This window comes from Cydia fagiglandana, chromosome 27, assembly GCF_963556715.1.
Source record: "Cydia fagiglandana chromosome 27, ilCydFagi1.1, whole genome shotgun sequence".
Taxonomy (NCBI): Eukaryota; Metazoa; Arthropoda; class Insecta; order Lepidoptera; family Tortricidae; genus Cydia; species Cydia fagiglandana.
Window position 1 is genome coordinate 3,992,365 of NC_085958.1, and position 20,821 is coordinate 4,013,185.

Genomic DNA, 20,821 nt, shown 5'->3' on the forward strand with positions numbered 1-20,821 from the left:
GTTCCATTTGTATGGAAATTGTTACCGCCACGCGCTATAAATTATTTTTTTATTACAAAATAATGTATGAATGCCTACTATAAAGTGATATTTTCCAGAATAAAGAATACATGGGCTACATCGTCCAATTTTTTATTTAGTGCAAATCGGCACACTGTGTTTGTAACATCCAAAATTGTCACAAAAAATGACATAACATTTTCATGTTTTGTACAAAAATCTTTTTTTTTTGTATGGAAAGGCATAATAATTATTACAGAAATGAATTCCTCGTCCCTAATTTATACGAAAATGATATATAACTTGCCCTAGTTGCTAAGACTAGGAAGGAATATAGCATAGATTGGACCTGGGGAGCCGACCCTTCCCCCCCCCCTTCTTGGGGGGTCTGCATGGTACGATCTCCTGGCTACCGGGCCAGATCAACTTTGTTTGACCTAAGGAACAATCGTGCCAAGCGGCATCGCCTGAGACTAAAGTGCATGCACATCCATACATTTGCGTTCCTTACTGACCCTACTATACTTATAAATGTTAATTGCTAATAAAACAGCGATAATATTTTCGATTTCTATTTATTGAACACAATATTTACACATACACTGACATACAATACAATGATCTTAACCTATAAAACTTAACACATTCATTACCACTAAGTTACGGGTTACGCTCGTAGCGCGTAGCCACGGTTTCGCCGTATGGAGCGCGTAGTCGCTACGAACAGTGCACCCGACAGTCGGGTTCTTGGCGCTGAATGTGTTAAATAAGTAATGTAAGCATCTCAAACTTATTTAAACCGAGCACACAGGTGAAAAATTTAGACTATAGACTAGAAATGTTACCCTATTGTCGGCACCTTTAAGGGGCTATTCATAAATTACGTCATTTCAAATTAGGGGGGGGAGGTCTGGACATCGGATGACGGTAGCATGAAGTAGGAAATGGGGTCATTTAAAGCATGATTTTTGGATGATAAAAATCGATGACGTAATTTATGGACAGCCCCTTACTAATAGTTGACACAATTTACCTTATTTAAAGGCAGCAGTGGTGACTGCTGCAAAAATAAGCGCTAAAAACTGGTACTTTTAAGTGTCAAACATTGGATAGTGGAAATTCATAAAATTTTAATTGTTTCGATCAACCAAACCTTGATTTGAGCCTTGGTATTATTTCATAACAATTTACAATAAGTATATAGTAATAAGTAGTAGTATACTTATTGCAAATTGTTATAAAATAATAGTAAGGCAGGGGTCGGAAACCGGTATTTGCTCCATACAAAAATACCGGTATTATTTCGTTCTTTTTCGTTCTTTGGTTTATTATTTCACTGTTAATGGGACAATCTAATAATAAAAACTCGTTATCTAAATACTTGATTCAGTCCTACGTAAAGAGCATAAACTAATTCAAAATATAGAGCTATTTCGGGGTTTTTAAAAAATACCGGTTCCGAGCCCTGTAGTAAGGTAAGTAGTAGTAGTAAGTCTTTATTGTAAGTATTAGTAGTAGTAATTGGTAGTACGGTTTGTCAGATACAACAAATAGACTACTATTTGTTGTATCTGACTCGGTTAAAATATCTATACTACTACTACTTACTATTATTTTATAACAATTTTTAATAACATACATGTAAAGAAAATAGTGATACCTATTTTCTTAATGTTAACCTTTATGCGGCTAGCCGCTTTAGCCATAGACTTTACCGAGTGTCATGAATAACACTTAAGACATTGACATCCATCATAGGAAAAAATATTCAATACTATAAAATAGATAAAGATTGATTTTATGTAAAAGAAATAACAAAACCCTAGAATAGAGGCTTTAAATGTTGTTTCTTTATTCTTTACAGGTAAATTACTTTATATTTCAAACAAATGTTGTAGAAGATTAGATGTATTTAGTTCGATTTTAAAATAAATCTTTATTCTTTACAGAGAAACGCAATTTCGCCTTTATTTCATGCACCATAGTGTGATATTATTATAAAACAACATTGTCTGCAAATATTTCAAGAAATATGGAAAAGTTAAGATTTGATTTTGCTGTAAAACCTGCGGCAGATGGAAAATCAAACGTTTTGTGTATAACATCAATCGCTACACCCGGTGGGCAGATTTTTGGATTACCACCGGAACACCAGCCTGTGCAAATGCATCCAGCAATAATAAATACTTCCAACTTTGCGAAAATAAGGAAATCGTTAACTAAAAGACATCAAACAAGAAAAATTTGGATAACTTTGACAGAAGAGATTTATTAGTTATATTTATATGTTTTATTAGTAGTAGTCTATTTGTTGTATCTGGCTCGGTTAAAATAAGTACGAGAGCTTAAATAATACATCTTCTCCTAATATTCAACTAAGACGATTCGGCTATTCGTGTTAAAAAAGATTACATAGCAACATACATCTCAAAGGTTTTTTTTTCACTCTGCGCTTCAAACATTTTCTATATGTACTTGTTCTAAACATCTTGATTTGAACTATAGATGAAATTATAAGCTTCATACATTTTCTATGATAGGATTGGAACTAGTGGAAATACTACATTTGTGGCTTTCCATCACAGAAAGTCACTTAAATGCAATAAAGGCTATTGTATCAACATTTTTGTTGGAATTTCAGATAAAATGGTCCGTATTGCACTTGAAGCATATGGACCCTTCTGTGTTGGAAAGCCACATTTTATTAAAATAAACAGACGTTATTTGAGGACTGACAATGATTGACTGATTACATAATGTCAGTTACATAATTTAATTACAAAGTTAATATTACCGGGTAGTTTTTGTGCTCTTCATTTGTCCGTCTGTCTGTCTATATGTCTATTGGTCTGTCAATACAGGGTGTTTATTTAGTCATCTACAATAATTTATGGGCTGAATATATAGGTATAAGTCATACTGAACAACTTTTACTTTTACTATGGGACCAACGCCGAAATTAAAACAAAAAATTGGCTGTTTCATACATTTTGGCTGACCTTGACATTTTCTGAAATAAATTTTTTTTTCGCGATTTTGGTGTTGGTCCCATAGTAAAAGTTGCCCATTATGAACTATATATTCGCTGTACAGTTAAATAACCAGTTTATAGAAATGAAAAAAGCAGTATTTTTTATTTATCTGTCTAATTTTCGCAACTTGAAAATCTGCATTTATTAGTCTGGCTCTCCGTCTTTCTATCAGTCTGATCTGTACTGTTCCCAACGTATTTATTAGCGAGTTTACATTTTGCATCTTATTTAAGTATGTTTTTCTGTGTAAGTCTGTCTGCTTACTTGTTAGTTTCCTTACAACAGCCGCCCCCTACAGTTGGGCGCGTTACAATAACAGTACAGCACCTTCCCGGGCACGGAGCCCACGTCGTAGTTATAGTTCCACGTGAGCTCGGTGCCCGCCCGTATCTGGGAGAGGGCGAAGAACGCCACCCAGGGGAAGCGCGGGTCGTGCGTGTCCACGAACACGTTCTGAACGAACACGTTTGGAGTGCACGAGTGCTGGAAACAGAAAAAAAGTTATTTATCATACCAGTGCAGAAATAGGACATTAGAAACGAGTTGCGAATCACGGACGGACAGCGAAGTCTTAGTAATAGGGTCCCGTTTTACCCTTTGGGTACGGAACCCTAAAAAGACGTGTCCGTAGTGAGTTCGTCTATAATTTGTTCGTACGTCCCGGGAAAGGGCATGGGATACTCGTATTTCAAGTCGCTGCCCCAATATTACAGGGTTCTATGTTACATTTTCAAGATAGTTGAAATTCGACTTAATGTCACTATGACAATGTTCAAATTTCAGTTCGATAAAAGTGAAACATAGAACCGTGTAATATTGGGCCAGCGAAGTGTAGTGTACTCACATTGAGATATCTGCAGATGTTGCCCTGAACCACAGAATAAATAATAGTACTACAGAAGACTCACTCTCTTACAAAACGCATCTGTTACGATCAGCACAGATATGGCCGCTAGGTGGCGACAGCGTCACGCGCGGCTTATGGCAAACCTCAAAATTGGGGTCGAACGGATGCACTTTTAGCTACCTGTAGCAAAGCGACGGAATCGCGGAGTGAGTCACGCCTGCCTGAACCTCGGCGTCCACGTGAGTAAGTTAAAGGCCGAGGCTGTCGAGGGGTCGTATATAACACGAGTGTGTTACTTACATTGAGATATCTGCCGATGTTGCCCTGAACCTTGGCGTCCATGATGTAGCACGCCTCGTCTTTGCCGAATAGAGTGCGCACAGATCTACACACAAAATATATTGTTAGTAAAAAAAAACAACGGGTGTCACTCCGGGAGTTCCGGCAGAAGTGAAAACTCAATGACATTGTAACAGTTTTTCGATCAGGTCACGTGCCCGTCTTACGAATTTTCAATTTGTCGAATCTTACGGTCACGTGACCTGTCGCGAGTTTTAACATTTTTTTCCTACCACAAAAAATGCACAGCGCCGCTAACGCCGCTAAAAAAGTTTTCACTTCAAAAAAGTTTTCTAGATCTTTACGTAGGTAAGTAAAACAAAATTATAGCTGGGGGCCGATTTTTGAATTTCGACCACTCGATTTCGTGTATTTCGTTAAATAATATCTCCAATACTAGGCACTTAAATTCTACTAATAGAATTGAAATCGAGTGGTTAATACCACTAGATTCCAAATTTCGGTCGCTCGTATTTCAAAAATTAGCAATTCGCCGTTTTCCACCGACTATGGAGTGACGAAATCGAACGATCGAAATTCAAAAATCGGCCCCCTGGTCAAACAAGTTTGTCAGTAGAAAAGACGCGAAATTAAAATTTTCTATAGGACGATAACCCATTCGCCTAATTTTTTAAATATGCCAGTCTTTACTACTGACGGAAATGGCTTGACAGACTTTATCAAATATATATATATAGGTATATATATCATCATTATATCATCTATATATCTTGGTAACCTCGGTCTCGAATCGGTCGGTTTCGAATAGTTTATAGACGAGTGTTTTTAAATACATACATATATATATACAATACTTTAGTCTGTAAAGACTGGAGTTTTTTTATGTTCATTTTATTCCATTGAATCGTCACCATATTTAATAAAGCTCCATATTTATCCATCCCATAATGTCACGTTGTAAAAATTGTAATACTTTTCAGAAAACCACTGTAGGAACTTACTTGTATTTAGAGACGAATTCCTTGCCCCCCATGCCGGCCTGCGCGGAGAAGTGGGCCGGCTCTCTCACTGCGAAATAAAATTATTATACAGGGTGTTTGGTACATCGTTTGAGTCATTTGCTATCTTCTCAGGCTTAGAAATTTTTAATTTGGCGTAATTTTTTTTTTCACTTCAATGCCAGTTTTTCGTAAATTTCAAATTTTTACTTGCATAGTAGTAAAAAAACCGGGCAAGTGCGAGTCGGACTCGCGCACGAAGGGTTCCGTACCATAATGCAAAAAACGGCAAAAAAAAAACGGTCACCCATCCAAGTACTGACCCCGCCCGACGTTGCTTAACTTTTGTCAAAAATCACGTTTGTTGTATGGGAGCCCCACTTAAATCTTTATTTTATTCTGTTTTTAGTATTTGTTGTTATAGCGGCAACAGAAATACATCATCTGTGAAAATTTCAACTGTCTAGCTATCACGGTTCGTGAGATACAGCCTGGTGACAGATGGACGGACAGCGAAGTCTTAGTAATAGGGTCCCGTTTTACCCTTTGGGTACGGAACCCTAAAAAAACCTGGCCAATTTTGTTTTCTAGGCATGAGTAGATAGCAAATGACTCGACCTATCTGCCGTTTTAATTTGGCAAACGATGTACCAAACACCCTGTATATTATTTTACAGCATTTTCAACAGCTTTAAGCAATCTTTTCTAGCGATGGCGCCATAACCTTCAGCCTACTCTTGGAGTAGATGGCGTTAATATTCATAGTTAACAAGTTGACATATATCAGTGAAAGAATAATGATCAAAGTCAAATGGCGTTCTAACAGTGTTAATCTTCTGTCGAAAGATGGCTGAAAATGTACTGTAGCTACCAGTGGCGGCGCGTCAAACATATCCATAGGCAAGCCCGGGCTAATTTGGCTTACATATTTCCTTTACAACTCTGCTCAAACGTCCAAAACCAGGCAAGCCGGAGGGAATCGGCTTTTATGGACGCGCCACTGGTAGCTACATAATTTACCATGACAGTAACTCTCTATTTCAAATTCTCTTTGTCAACATGAAATAACTCACGTTCTTCGTCGTCGCTGATGGTGATGCAGTCCTCGTTGCCGTCCTTCTCTTTCTGTTTCTTTTCTCTTTCTTCCTTCTCTTTCTTGGATTTCTCGCGCTTACGGAGGCGTTTACTAAAACACAATAAATATATTATGGCGTTTTCTGATGACTAATAATATAAAACCCTTAATTTTTGAAAAATCCTGAGTTTGCTTTGAATTAACGTTAAATTGGTGAGAACTATATAGATAAATACATACTTAGATACATCCGATTAGAACTCAAAACAAATATTCGTGATAAACATACAAATAAATACCCTTACCGGGATTCGAATTTAGGCAGACACGGTCATTACCGACTAGGCTAAGAGGTCGCTATGAGGTATGAGGCCCACTTGACCATCCCACTAACCTGGGGTTAAGCGGTTAAACTGTTAACCCAAAGGAGGATGGGCAGATTTGTATGGACACTGGCCTATGTACCAATAAAAATAAGCGACATACCATTGGAAAAGTTTTTTATATACTCCATTTTTTTGTATGGCGAGACTTGTCAAATCCCTGTTTATAAAAAATTACGAAACAAAAAAAACATAAGAAAACGAATAAAAAACTAAAATCTCGTAACACAAAATCATCCACAATAACAAAACCTTCATGATCTGGGACCTTGGAGGATATAACCAACGGAGACGCCATGTCTAAAATTTCGGTACAAAATAGTCTGCCGTTTTTTGCGGGGGAGGGGCACATCAAATGTATAGGTACGTCATGTCAGATAAACGTCAGTCCATACATATAGTTGACATGAGGTTGACCATTGGCCGCCTATTTTCGACAGAGGGGAACGCCTGTTTTAACCTTTTAACCGCCAGGAATTTTTGAGCGAGCGTGCTCGTGTCGCCACCGACAGTAATTGTACGCCGCAGAGTAAGGTTGGCATAGTTACGGGAGTTATAAATGTGCTGTAAAAACCAAATCGGATCTTTGTCTTATTTATCAGACTGTGGCGAAATGAGCTGGATATGTAATGTCTTATATATCAGACTCTGGCGGTTAAAGGGTTAATGGCGGCTCCATTGTTAATTACTCCGAGTCTGGGACACAGGAACTTAATATCGAAAAAAAACTAAACAGTCACGTTTCAACTCATACTACTTTCTGCGGCGATAACTTTTTTCACACAGAAATTGTAAAAGTTTTAGAACTTAGAATAAGCTATCCAGTGACATATCGCTTGTCGTTATTGGTCATTAGGCCAATTAGCCCACCCTCCTTTGAGGGTTAACAGTTTAACCGCTATTCTTACCAGTACAATTTTATTGTACTGGTATATACCGGGTGTGGCCTGTAACATGAGCAAATAATTAAAACATAGATTGTACTCCTCAAACGGTGACACTTTTGTTCAACAACTTTTAAAAATTATGAATTATTTAGACTCCCTATTTTTCATACAAAATAAATATTTTCTTCAATGGACGCCATCGCCACGTCATATGATTGTGATTGACGTTGCTTGTCAAGCCTTAAACATAAGAAAATTCGTAATCCATTGCGTTTTTGAATAACCTTTAAAGTGTATTAAAAATCAAACTACAAGTTATTTTCAAAAGTCACTGAACTAATGTTGATCAGTATGAAGAGTACAGCCTACAGTTAAATTTTTTGCTCATGTTATAGGCCACACCCGGTATAAGAATAATATTTATTTGAAAGAAAAAAACCATGGTAACTCCAGGTTTAACCGGTTAACCCCGGGATAGTGGAACGGAGCACGTGGGCCTAAGTCACCTGTACTCGGAAGGAGTGTACCGCCCTGCCGGCATGGCTGGCCGGAAGTCGTCGTCGCCATTTTGCTTTTCCTGTTCCTCCTCAGACGATGACGACATTGATGAAGACTCATTTTCCTCCTGTATTGATACCAAATTATATAATTTATAGAGATTTTCCACCTTTCATTGTCCACCCAAACTTCAATCCATAGACCGTTATATATATATGTACTTTTTCTACAATAGTCCCAATGCCTGCTGAGACCGGTTCATGGCTATTGTTGCGCCTGTGAACGGGTTCCAGCAGGCGTTCTACATGAGTCATGACATTGAGGGCTGATTTAGACGGCGCGCGAACTCGCATGCGATTTTAGTTACATTGCGGCACACTTAAGACTTCCCCCAGACTGAGCATAGTAGCGCTACCCCCTCTGCCACAAATATACGGTAGTTTTACTCCATTTTCGAGTCAAAGTGTCTTTGTGTGACGCCCATGTCTTTGAACGGACCAATCACGGCACGGGACTCGATCACCTCGTATTTTTGGTAGCATGGGTTTCATGAATAATCATGAAATAATTGCTCTAAACTTTGTCTAGAGGATTCCTAGTCTATGCATTGCGGACTGTTTGGTTACGTCCTATTCAACCGACCTATGAAAACCCGCAATGTAATGAAACTCGCATCATCTAAATGAGCCCTGAAGCTCTCCAAGGGGCCTTTACGTTTTGGATCTATATCCCCACGCAAGCATATCAAAAGACCGGGATGTAGGCCCGTGAAATTCAAGGAGACAAATAGAGACATTTACTCACTCACACGGGACAACTCAAAATGGTGAATGAAGATAATGGGTGGATCAACTATTTTTTTGTAGTTACTAGTTATATACCAGTAACCTGACTATCTTTGAATTATATGTAATAGACATCGTACATGCCATAATTTTTTTAATTGTTTTCCTAATTCATATATTTCTTAAGATTCTGAATTGTATATTTCTATATTTCTTGACATTGTATCTCACTTTTTGTCATTTTTTGATGGCTGTAATTCTTTTGTGTATAGCTTTTTGACATTTTAGTGGCGTTTATTATTTTTTAGTGTATGTTACTAGTTCCTAATATAATATATTATACTGTACTGTATGACTACCTAATGTAAGTTAGCATGAAACTTTTTCAAACACAATACTGTATTGTTCATGAAATAAAGAATTGAATTGAATTGATTGAACAATACTGGTATATTGTACACTAGTATTTTCTACAGTGTAGAATAATAACATACTCGTAGTTTGTTGTAAGATATGTTGTTCCCCGTATGACTAATATGTATGACGGGGTCCCTTTGTTTGACATAAAGTTTTAAGTCATAATGTATTGTTAATCATACTATCATTAGTCCTAAAACTGAAACCGTTAACTTTTCAGGATTTTCGTAAGGTTATCCTATAGATAGGTTAGGTTAGGTTTGTTTTATGGCTATCCTGAAAAGTTACGAGTTTCTGAACCAAACAAATTATGACTATGCGGAATAACGAAAATGCGGTCACACAATACAATTTATGATTTGAAACTTTTTGGAAAACAATAGAGACCCATGTATGGCTCATTGTAGAAAGGGCTTGTAACTATACCACACATAGGTACGAGTATGCAGTTTCGTTGGTTTTAACCCTATAAAAAGATTTACCCAGGTTTAAAGATTGCCCCAGGGGAAGGCCCATGAGATTTGGTAGCGTATTAGGGGATTATTAGCACCAATTATGGAAAGTCGGTAACGCGCTTGTAACACCCCTGGAGTTTGGTTTGTGACCAATTAGTAAAAAAATTGTTTATTCCTATACCTCTAATCAAAATAATGAAAAACCCGTTAGTTGGTATGTGGATGTATATGTACAGATGTAGTGCATAATTATTTTCTATCGTATTTTCACGGAAACGTGCTAACGTGTCTTGCTATTTCAGATTTAGTCTCGGTACATATGAGGTTGACTGAAGTAGCATGACAAATACGAACATATCCGAGAAAATACGATGGAATACAATTGTGTCATCCTCAATCGAAAGACAACCGACAGTGGTTTTTTGGTTAAAAACGTCACAATTATGCACTACATCTCGCTGCCCGCTGCCCCAATATTACAGGGTTTTATGTTACATTTTCAAGATTTAAAATTCGACTATAATTATGTCACTATGGCAATGTTCAAATTTAAGATCAATAAAATCCCATCCCCATAATGCTCCACTGTGAGGGACTACATTCCCCTACAAGTGTGATACAGTGGTAGCAAAAATTAAGAGTTTGGCTAGCACTGTATATCTTGTGTCAATTTTAATGTGTATATGTTGTGTTTATGTGTAATTCTTGTAAGTTTATTGTTGTGTATTGCTATGTGTGTACCTACGTAAATCACATGAAATAAATAATTTTGAATTTTGAATTTGAATTTGAATAAAAGTGAAACATAGAACCCTGTAATATTGGGGCAGCGATCTGTAGGTTAAATATATTTACACACACAAATGTACGAGTAGGGTATATCGCCAGTAACTTACGCCACCCCAAACCAAAAATGAATTCTAGTCACCTATAAATAGAATTCATTTTAGTATAAGGTGGCCAGTTATTGAAACCTTATACTAAAATGAATTCTATTTATAGGTGAATAGAATTCATTTTTGGTTTACGGCGGCCAGTTACTGGCGAATTACCCTATATTATAGGTCGTCACACTCAGGGTATATAAAAAATAAACCCCTCTCACCTGCAAGAGGTAGCCTCTGGCCAGCTGTAAGACCAATACATAGGCTGAAGAAGTGGATCTATTGGGTACATGGTCGATCAACTTTTCTTGTCCCGATTTTGTCCCGTCACCCGTTAAGGCAATAGTAACTTAAGTACGAGTGATAGTAAGAGTTATAGTTTGTAGGTTTCTAATAGAGCCCGAGCTCTATTGTCTATTGTTAAGTAAAAACGCACGTGCCACGTGCCGCAACCACCTGCATAAAAAGTACAGTACTTCGGTTACTGACGGCGAGTCGAACGCTACAGTACCAGTCTAAAATGTATCATCGAGATGCGTAACAAAGGCGCGTTATCGGAGAGCGCACCTACACTGGTTTTTTGAGCGTTGGACTAGCCCGCGCTCAGGTGCCAAATAGAATAATTATGACCCTTTTTTGCAGGTAAGTAGCACGTGCGGTTTTACTTAACAATAGACAATAGGATTAGCCGTAGGGCTCTATTACAAAGCTACGAACTATAGTTAGAAAAAATTGTAAAGTAATATTGTAGCATGCTTAGTAGATGGCGCATGAGTGTCAAGAAATAGTTGATCAACCCAATCATAGACAAAATAATGCTGAAAAGTTGAATTTTCTAAGTAAAAAACAATAATAAAACTATCGTGATAAAGTGGGAACTACGAGAAACAATTAAAAATATTAACATAACAAGACCTTGAGTTACGAAACGAGTTTTAAAATAAATCTGAAAGCTACATGCTTCAAAAATTATGGAACAATAGTTATTTGTTTCACTCGGGGGCAAAGTTGTTGTTTAACCGCTCGTGCTAATATTGATACCCGAGCAAGCGAAAGATTCCAAAATTGAACCACGAGCGTAGCGAGTGGTTTGAAAAATGGAATCTTGAGCGTTGCGAGGGTTTCAAAGCACGAGGGTTAAACAAAATTTGCCCCCGAGTGAAACACAAAATTTTTCACCACACCAACCCGAAGCAAATATTAAATGTAAAATATCAAACAAAATCAAACCAAATCAAATCCAAATGAATGTTATTAAATATTTATCATCCAAAATCATCATTTAAAAGTCAATTCTACCAGTAAACATAAGAAAACAAATCAAAATTTGCATTTGATTAATTTGCCTCACATGTGGATAAAATGCAACTTTGCTATTCGTTTTTGAAGTGCAAATAGTAATTCTTTCCGAGCTGGTGTGGTGAAAATCAAATTGTGTATTAAATTAAAATTTGGATTTGAAAGTAGTCAGAATACTTTGACAGTTTACAAATTTCAAAAAAAGAAAAGTCGGTTGCTCCAAACCATCTGTCACCGTTAAAGCGTTCGCTACATTATTATAGTTTGGTAAGTTTCATAAATCCCTGCTGCGTGACGTTGATGGAGCATTCCATGAAATTGTCTACCGTTTGTCCCGTACAAACGCGAATTTTCTGAAGATTTTCAGGTATAAGAGTTTCCCTTTCAATGACAAATGGTCAAAAATATGGGCAGAAAAATAATCAGCTGCTTTAAATGCCCAAAAAAAAGTCGCAACACAGGAAATAGAATGCGTTTGTACGGGACAGTCCGTGGAATGCTCCTGATCAGCCTGTTTAAAGGCCTGTGCACACCGGGTGCGTGTGCATAGACGTTTTCGTGCGCGTTGTAATATACAGATCCTTACGAGAGACGGCACATCGCTTGCGTGACGTGCGTGCGCGGCTCAAACATTTTAGCGCACGCGCACGTGCTCTAGCACATTCAGCGCCAAGAACTGTCGGGTACACTGTTCTTAGCGACTACACGCTCCATACGGCGAAGACGTGGCTTCGCGTAGAGCGTAACCCGTAGCACGTAGTGGCAATAAATGTGCTAGCCTTAACCTCTTGTCTCCCAGAGGCCTATAAAGAGATCGGCCGTTCCATTGAATTTTGAATCTTTAATTTGAGACAGCAGAATTGCATTTTCCTTGGCAAGTTTTGAATTGTGGGCGGCTAGAGGATAACTGGTGATAGGTGCTACGGGGCCTAAGTATTAAATTACCTATTTTGACGACATATCCTTTATAACTCGTGGTGCGCCCTAGTATCACAGTAATTTGGTGTTAGTATCACACGTGTGATACTAGGGCGCTTCGCGGGTTAACTGTTATGAGACTATTAAATGTTCGCCGAGTGGAGCACAGACGGCTTCCACGCAGTGCTGCGCAAAAGGGTGGCGTCCCTGTGGCAACGCGTGCGGGGCAGCACCAACACACTCCTGAAGGTGATTGCGGAAAGGGTCGACAGCCCTCTTATAACTCACTGGATGACAATGCATGTTCGGTCCAATGAGCATTATATGTTTTACTAACACTAACATTAGAGTTTATCTGTATAGTTTTTATATTTCTTTGTTACCTACTAATACTACTAATACTTAGTTTTGTAGACAAAAATATGGATACTTGGTGTCTGAAATAAATATTTTCATTTCATTTCATTTCATTTCATTTCATTAAAAACTCACCTCGTCAGCTTTCTTAGCGTCCTCTGGTATGTCTTCTTCGAAGCCCTCCTTCATTTGCTCGACGACCTCTATATAGTCCAACTCTGCGAGATACTCGTCGCCCTCGTTCAAGCCGTCCTGAAAATAAACTGAAATAAATGTCATGTACTAAGAAAAAGTGACTAAGGCCTCCAGTGCCCCAGGCTGGAATCGAACCAGCGTCCTCTGCTATCGCGGCAGGTGCCTGTGTCATTCGGCCCCCGGGCCGCAGCGGCATAGGTGAAATTACGATATAACGCTTCATCAACAGTTCCACTTTACCAAATGGTGCGTTACGATAGGAAATGCACGAGTTATTATAACAAGTGCGAGTCGGCCTCGCGCACGAAGGGTTCCGTACCATAAAGCAAAAAAAAAAAAACGGAAAAATGCAAAAAGAAAACGGTCACCCATCCAAGTACTGACCACGCCCGACGTTGCTTAACTTTGGTCAAAAATCACGTTTGCTGTATGGGAGCCCCACTTAAATCTTTATTTTATTCTGTTTTTAGTATTTGTTGTTATAGCGGCAACAGAAATACATCATCAGTGAAAATTTCAACTGTCTAGCTATCACGGTTCGTGAGATACAGCCTGGTGACAGACGGACGGACGGACGGACGGACAGCGAAGTCTTAGTAATAGGGTCCCGTTTTACCCTTTGGGTACGGAACCCTAAAAAGTGACCAAGGCCTCCAGTGCCCCAGGCTGGAATCGAACCAGCGTCCTCTGCTATCGCGGCAGGTGCCTGTGCCATTCGGCCCCCGGGCCACAGCGGCATAGGTCGAATTACGATATAACGCTTCATCAACAGTTCCACTTTACCAAATGGTGCTTTACGATAACGAAACTCGTGTATCCACCATATGCCAAGCGCATACTATCATAATTCGAACACACAGTGCGCAGTGGAAGCGCTGGTGGCCTAGCGGTAAGAGCGTGTGACTTGCAATCTGGAGGTCGCGGGTTCAAACCCCAGCTCGTACCAATGAGTTTTTCGAAACTTATGTACGAAATATCATTTGATATTTGCCAGTCGTTTTTCGGTGAAGGAAAACATCGTGAGGAAACCGGACTTAATCCCAGTAAGACCTAGTTTCCCCTCTGGGTTGGAAGGTCAGATGGCAGTCGCTTTCGTAAAAACTAGTGTCTACGTCAAATCATGGGATTAGTTGTCAAGCGGACCTCAGGCTCCCATGAGCCGTGGCAAAATGCCGGGATAACGCGAGGAAGAAGAAGAAGTGCGCAGAGGCGACGAAAGTTTGGAAAAACTGATTGTGATTGGAAACACCGAAGGCAGGAGATCACGCGGTCGTTCACCGATAAGATGGACCGATCAAGTTAAAGACTCGTCATCCTCTGCTTTCTACACGGTCGTCGGAGACGCGTTGGACAGAAACCGGTGGAGACAGATCATCCGCTCCAGATGCAACCCTGATACTGACCACGATCCGCAGACATGAGGGACCGACCAAAAAGAGAGAGCTTTACGATAGGAAATGCACGAGTTATAATAAAAAACGGCCACGTGCGAGTCGAACTCGCGTTTCAATGTATTTTTTATATGTGAAACGCGAGTGAATTGCCTTAAAAATCCCGTAGGGGTCGGATTAAAAACTATGTAATTGGCTACCCCCCCCCCCCTCCCACCACTACCTCACATGTATTGATTTGTTCACAAGCCCAAATAAATATTTAAGTTTTATAGTTAATTAGTTACTGACCAGTGCTGAAAGCAGTGGTGGCCGAGTGGATATAACGCGTGTAACATGTCACGGGTTCAAATCCTGGCTCGTACCAATGAGTTTTTCGGAACTTATGTACGAAATATCATTTGATATTTACCACTAGCTTTTCGGTGAAGGAAAACATCGTGAGGAAACCTGCATACATCTGCGAAGAAATTCAAAGGTGTATGTGAAGTCCCCAATCCGCATTGGGCTAGCGTGGGGACTATAGCCCAAGCCCTCTCGCGCATGAGAGGAGGCCTGTGCTCAGCAGTGGGACGTATATAGGCTGAAATGATGATGAGTTACTGACCAGGTTGGCGGTGGCGTCGGTGAGCAGATTTCCGGCGTACACGCATAAAAATGCGCCTTTTGGTACATCGTTGAGCGCACGGATGCCCCAGCCGCGGTTCGCAGTTTTAAACACCTGTAACATGGAAAAAATTTCAACACAAGAGTGGAATTTTTTAATCGTATGAATATCTAATCATGAATCATCATAAACTTACTACAGATGTAGTGCTTAATTGTTTTCCATCGTATTTTCACGGTAACGTACGAACGTGTCTTGCTATTTCAGTCGGTCTCGGTACAAAAAGTTCTGACGTTGACTGAAGTAGAATGACAAATACGAACGTTTTCGAGAAAATACGATGGAAAACAATTATGCACTTTAGTTCGTTTTTTTAGCATTAGAAAGAACTTGCAAGAAGGTAAGCGATCTTGACATGTCTTTTAATTGAAAAACGCTTTTTAAAAATCAATAACTATTACTTATGAAAGCAGAAGAATATAAGTGATCGTATTAGATTCATAATTGTTACATATTTGCCGTAACTTATTTTTAAAATGTGTTTTTCAATTAAAAGACACATCAATATTGTTTACCTTATTTCTAATGCTAAAAAAATGAACTATACATCTGTACGACTACTTATAAATGTATACTTCTATTGCTTTACCTGTAATTTTAGCTGCAAAGGATGTTGTGCCACTCTGTTCAAGCAAGTCTGCTTGCATTTACATCTAGAAAAGACAAGGTAAAAATATTGTCAGCGGTTGTAAATATAGAAACGCCTAAAATATATCACGTACTCGTATTCACCTAGCTCTTTTGATTTATTACATCATTTTACAAAGTTGTAAATTCATATTTTCCAGAATGAACTAAACTACTCGTAGCAGGCGTGGCGTGTGGATTCCGCGATTTCGTCGCTCTGCTACAGGTAGCTAAAAGTCCATCCGTTCGACCCCAATTTTGGGGTTTGCCATAAGCCGCGCGTGGCGCTGTCGCCACCTAGCGGCCATATCTGTGCCGATCGTGACAGACGCGTTTTGTTAGAGAGTGAGTTTTCTGTACCTAGTACTATTATTTATTCTGTGCTCGTACTTTGAATATATTTGGCGTAACGTTGACCACAAGTTGCAAGCAATAGTAGTTTTACTGTTTCATTTATATATTTTTACGTTTCGTATGTTACCTATGGTACCGCCCTCTAGCGTCATTATCGCGTTGCTAATCGAACTGAGATTCAGTCACCGCCATTCGGGCGGGGCAGGAATTCTGTACGGTCGCCATCAGATATATCGGAGCGGTCAAGGTGCTCACAAATATCTGAACACGCCTCTATTGTCAAGGCGTTAGAGTGCGTGTTCAGATATTGTGAACACGTTGGCCGCTCCGATATATCTGATGGCGATTGTACACTATACTACTTGTAGCATTGCTCCGAGCAATTATTAGGGTTGACACAACTTGACGTCCCTTTGCGTACACGACCACAGATAAGATAATGGCTTGAATTGACAACCCTAAATAGCCGAAAGGGATAGTGCCATATATTAGAAAGGAACAGCATGGTTCGACCCTGAACCGCTGTCAAACTTCGGTTTTGTAGGATGTTTCCTTTCTGTACGGTAGTACTATTATTTATTCTGTAGTGCTTGTAGTACTAACCTAAACATATTAAAAACGGGTCACTCACGTATTTTAAGTCCAATAAAGCTAGACATGTTTCACTCCGTACCGAGGAGTGTCATCAGGAGCTTGCGTTTACGGTTTAGTACTAACCTACTATTACACTCATAGATTCCGGACGGCAGAGGCTCGGGTAGCCGCTTGTATACGTAGCCAACTTCATTCGTATCCAAGCCAATGGTGCGAGCGCCCTCTAGTGTCATTATCGCGTTGCTAATCGAACTAAGATTCAGTTACCGCCATTCGGGCGGGGTGGGCATTCTATACACTATACTACTTGTAGCAGGGGTGCAAAACCCCTGACTTCGGCCAAACTCGGCTCCGCTCGGCTCAGCATTGCTCCGAGCAATTATTAGGGTTGACACAGCTTGACGTCCCTTTGCGTGCACGACCACAGATAAGATAATGGCTTGAATTGACAACCCTAAATAGCCGAAAGGGATAGTGCCATATATTAGAAAGGAACAGCATGGTTCGACCCTGAACCGCTGTCAAACTTCGGTTTTGTAGGATGTTTCCTTTCTGTACGGTAGTACTATTATTTATTATGTGCTTGTAGTAATAACCTACTATTACACTCATAGATTCCGGACAGGAGGCTCGGGTAGCCGCTTGTATACGTAGCCAACATCATTCGTGTCCAAGCCAATGGTGCGAGCGCCCTCTAGTGTCATTATCGCGTTGCTAATCGAACTAAGATTCAGTTACCGCCATTCGGGCGGGGTGGGCATTCCGTACACAATACTACTAGTACTAACCTACTATTACACTCGTAGATTCCGGACGGCAGAGGCTCGGGTAGCCGCTTGTATACGTAGCCGACTTCATTCGTGTCCAAGCCAATGGTGCGAGCGCCCTCTAGCGTCATTTTCCAGCAAGCGCATTTGCTCTTGTCCTGTATATGTAAAAAAATATATTAAGAATGTTCTCATTGAGCTACTTCATAAGTATTACTAAAGAGTTGTTATTATTAGTAGAAGTGTAAAGATTAAAAAAAAGTCGTGCCTGGAATTCGACGGCTTCATTAGAAGTCACTGTACAGTCAGCAGCAGAAGTTGCTAAGCGGGCGAGGTATTCAAAATGATCTTGACGCGACTTTATTGTTAAGAGAATAAGAGCGTGTCAAGGTAATTTTGAACACCTCGTCCGCTTAGCAACTTCTGCTGCTGACTGTACTTCTCCATCCATCCATGCATCCATCCATCCATCCATACAATACAACCAACCAGTCGACCATCCTTCCATCCATTCAACCATCCTTCCAACCATCCATTCAACCATTTATCCATCCGTCCATCGACCATCCATCCATCCTTACTACCATCCAACCATTCATACATCTATCCATCCATCCATCGTCTTAATCGGAGTACAGACGTTCATTTCTTTGAACAATTTTGTCTCTAAACATAACAGTACAGTCACCTACAATAATATGTTACACAAGGAAGGCCGCAAAAATATCTGACACGATCTTATTTGTAGAGCCATAAGAGCGTGTCACATATTTTTGCGGCCTCCGAAGAGTAACATATTATTGCAGGTGACTGTAATTACAGCACAATCGTCGGTACAGTCGCATCCGCACAGGTACTCCGGGTCCAGGTTGAGAGGCACCCCGGCTGTGGGGGTGCGTTCTGTGTTGTAGGAGCAGAACTCCGGTAGTGACGAGTCGTAGTAGTTCACACAGGGGACTGGGACGTTCTTGTAATGACTCTATGACACTTACAGCACAATCGTCGGTACAGTCGCATCTGCACAGGAACTCCGGGTCCAGGTTGAGAGGCACCCCGGCTGTGGGGGTGCGTTCTGTGTTGTAGGAGCAGAACTCTGGTAGTGACGAGTCGTAGTAGTTCACACAGGGGACTGGGACGTTCTTGTAATGACTCTAACATGACACTTACAGCACAATCGTCGGTACAGTCACATCCGCACAGGAACTCCGGGTCCAGGTTGAGAGGCACCCCGGCTGTGGGGGTGCGTTCTGTGTTGTAGGAGCAGAACTCTGGTAGTGACGAGTCGTAGTAGTTCACACAGGGGACTGGGACGTTCTTGTAATGACTCTAACATGACACTTACAGCACAATCGTCGGTACAGTCACATCCGCACAGGAACTCCGGGTCCAGGTTGAGAGGCACCCCGGCTGTGGGGGTGCGTTCTGTGTTGTAGGAGCAGAACTCTGGTAGTGACGAGTCGTAGTAGTTCACACAGGGGACTGGGACGTTCTCTTGTAATGACTCTATGACACTTACAGCACAATCGTCGGTACAGTCACATCCGCACAGGAACTCCGGGTCGAGGTTGAGAGGCACCCCGGCTGTGGGGGTGCGTTCTGTGTTGTAGGAACAGAACTCTGGTAGTGACGAGTCGTAGTAGTTCACACAGGGGACTGGGACGTTCTTGTAATGACTCTAGCATGACACTTACAGCACAATCGTCGGTACAGTCGCATCCGCACAGGAACTCCGGGTCCAGGTTGAGAGGCACCCCGGCTGTGGGGGTGCGTTCTGTGTTGTAGGAATAGAACTCTGGTAGTGACGAGTCGTAGTAGTTCACACAGGGGACTGGGACGTTCTTGTAATGACTCTATGACACTTACAGCACAATCGTCGGTACAGTCACATCCGCACAGGAACTCCGGGTCCAGGTTGAGAGGCACCCCGGCTGTGGGGGTGCGTTCTGTGTTGTAGGAGCAGAACTCTGGTAGTGACGAGTCGTAGTAGTCCACACAGGGGACTGGGACGTTCTTGTAATGACTCTATGACACTTACAGCACAATCGTCGGTACAGTCACATCCGCACAGGAACTCCGGGTCGAGGTTGAGAGGCACCCCGGCTGTGGGGGTGCGTTCTGTGTTGTAGGAGCAGAACTCTGGTAGTGACGAGTCGTAGTAGTCCACACAGGGGACTGGGACGTTCTTGTAATGACTCTATGACACTTACAGCACAATCGTCGGTACAGTCACATCCGCACAGGAACTCCGGGTCGAGGTTGAGAGGCACCCCGGCTGTGGGGGTGCGTTCTGTGTTGTAGGAGCAGAACTCTGGTAGTGACGAGTCGTAGTAGTCCACACAGGGGACTGGGACGTTCTTGTAATGACTCTATGACACTTACAGCACAATCGTCGGTACAGTCACATCCGCACAGGAACTCCGGGTCGAGGTTGAGAGGCACCCCGGCTGTGGGGGTGCGTTCTGTGTTGTAGGAGCAGAACTCTGGCAGCGACGAGTCGTAGTAGTTCACACAGGGGACTGGGACGTTCTCCTTGCCGTGGGAGAGATCCTGTGAACAAAGTGATATTGTTTTTAATTTTGAAATGGGGGTTAGGCCGGTCGAAGTATTTTACAGATGCCGATCGCATAGGTTTTACGTGTCAGTCCTACGAATAGTGTCAAATTCTTGTTATTTGACATATGGTCACAAATCATATCTCTGCCTAAAGCATACTATCTCCCGCCGCGTTTTCAAGGATTCACAAAGTGGAAAAATAAAACTTTGGCTGAAAACACTCACCTTTTTGCTTATAAGACACTTATTCAACAGGAACTCAGCCAAACAGTGTCCAAAGTCGAATAAGTCCACTCCCATATCGCTATGAATAGCTTGCAAGTATCTGTGTAGTTCTTTAATAAACGTACCTTTTTGCTGATAAGACACTTATTCATCAAGAACTCAGCCAAACAGTGTGTAGTCCGACTACAGTCGAATAAGCCCACTCCAATATCGCTGTCTATGGCTTGCAAGTATCTGTGTAGTTCCTTAAAAAACGTACCTTTTTGCTGATAAGACACTTATTCAGCAAGAACTAAGCCAAACAGTGTGTAGT

At 40.9% G+C, this 20,821-nt stretch overlaps 1 protein-coding gene across 1 annotated transcript in view; it reads right to left on the minus strand.

Moving 5' to 3' along the window:
• Positions 1 to 559: 559 nt before the first annotated feature.
• LOC134677802 (uncharacterized) overlaps positions 560 to 20,821 on the minus strand; it is a 66,171-nt gene continuing 45,909 nt past the window's right edge. Inside the window, exons 28-38 of the mRNA XM_063536230.1 lie at positions 20,110 to 20,277; positions 17,752 to 17,888; positions 15,978 to 16,041; positions 15,329 to 15,442; positions 13,271 to 13,387; positions 10,783 to 10,806; positions 8,029 to 8,147; positions 6,251 to 6,363; positions 5,181 to 5,247; positions 4,180 to 4,264; positions 560 to 3,515 (exon numbers count right to left, since the gene is read on the minus strand). Of these exons, the coding sequence (XP_063392300.1) occupies positions 3,309 to 3,515; positions 4,180 to 4,264; positions 5,181 to 5,247; positions 6,251 to 6,363; positions 8,029 to 8,147; positions 10,783 to 10,806; positions 13,271 to 13,387; positions 15,329 to 15,442; positions 15,978 to 16,041; positions 17,752 to 17,888; positions 20,110 to 20,277 (1,215 nt within the window). The 3' untranslated portion in view covers positions 560 to 3,308. The remainder of the gene's footprint in view (positions 3,516 to 4,179; positions 4,265 to 5,180; positions 5,248 to 6,250; positions 6,364 to 8,028; positions 8,148 to 10,782; positions 10,807 to 13,270; positions 13,388 to 15,328; positions 15,443 to 15,977; positions 16,042 to 17,751; positions 17,889 to 20,109; positions 20,278 to 20,821) is intronic.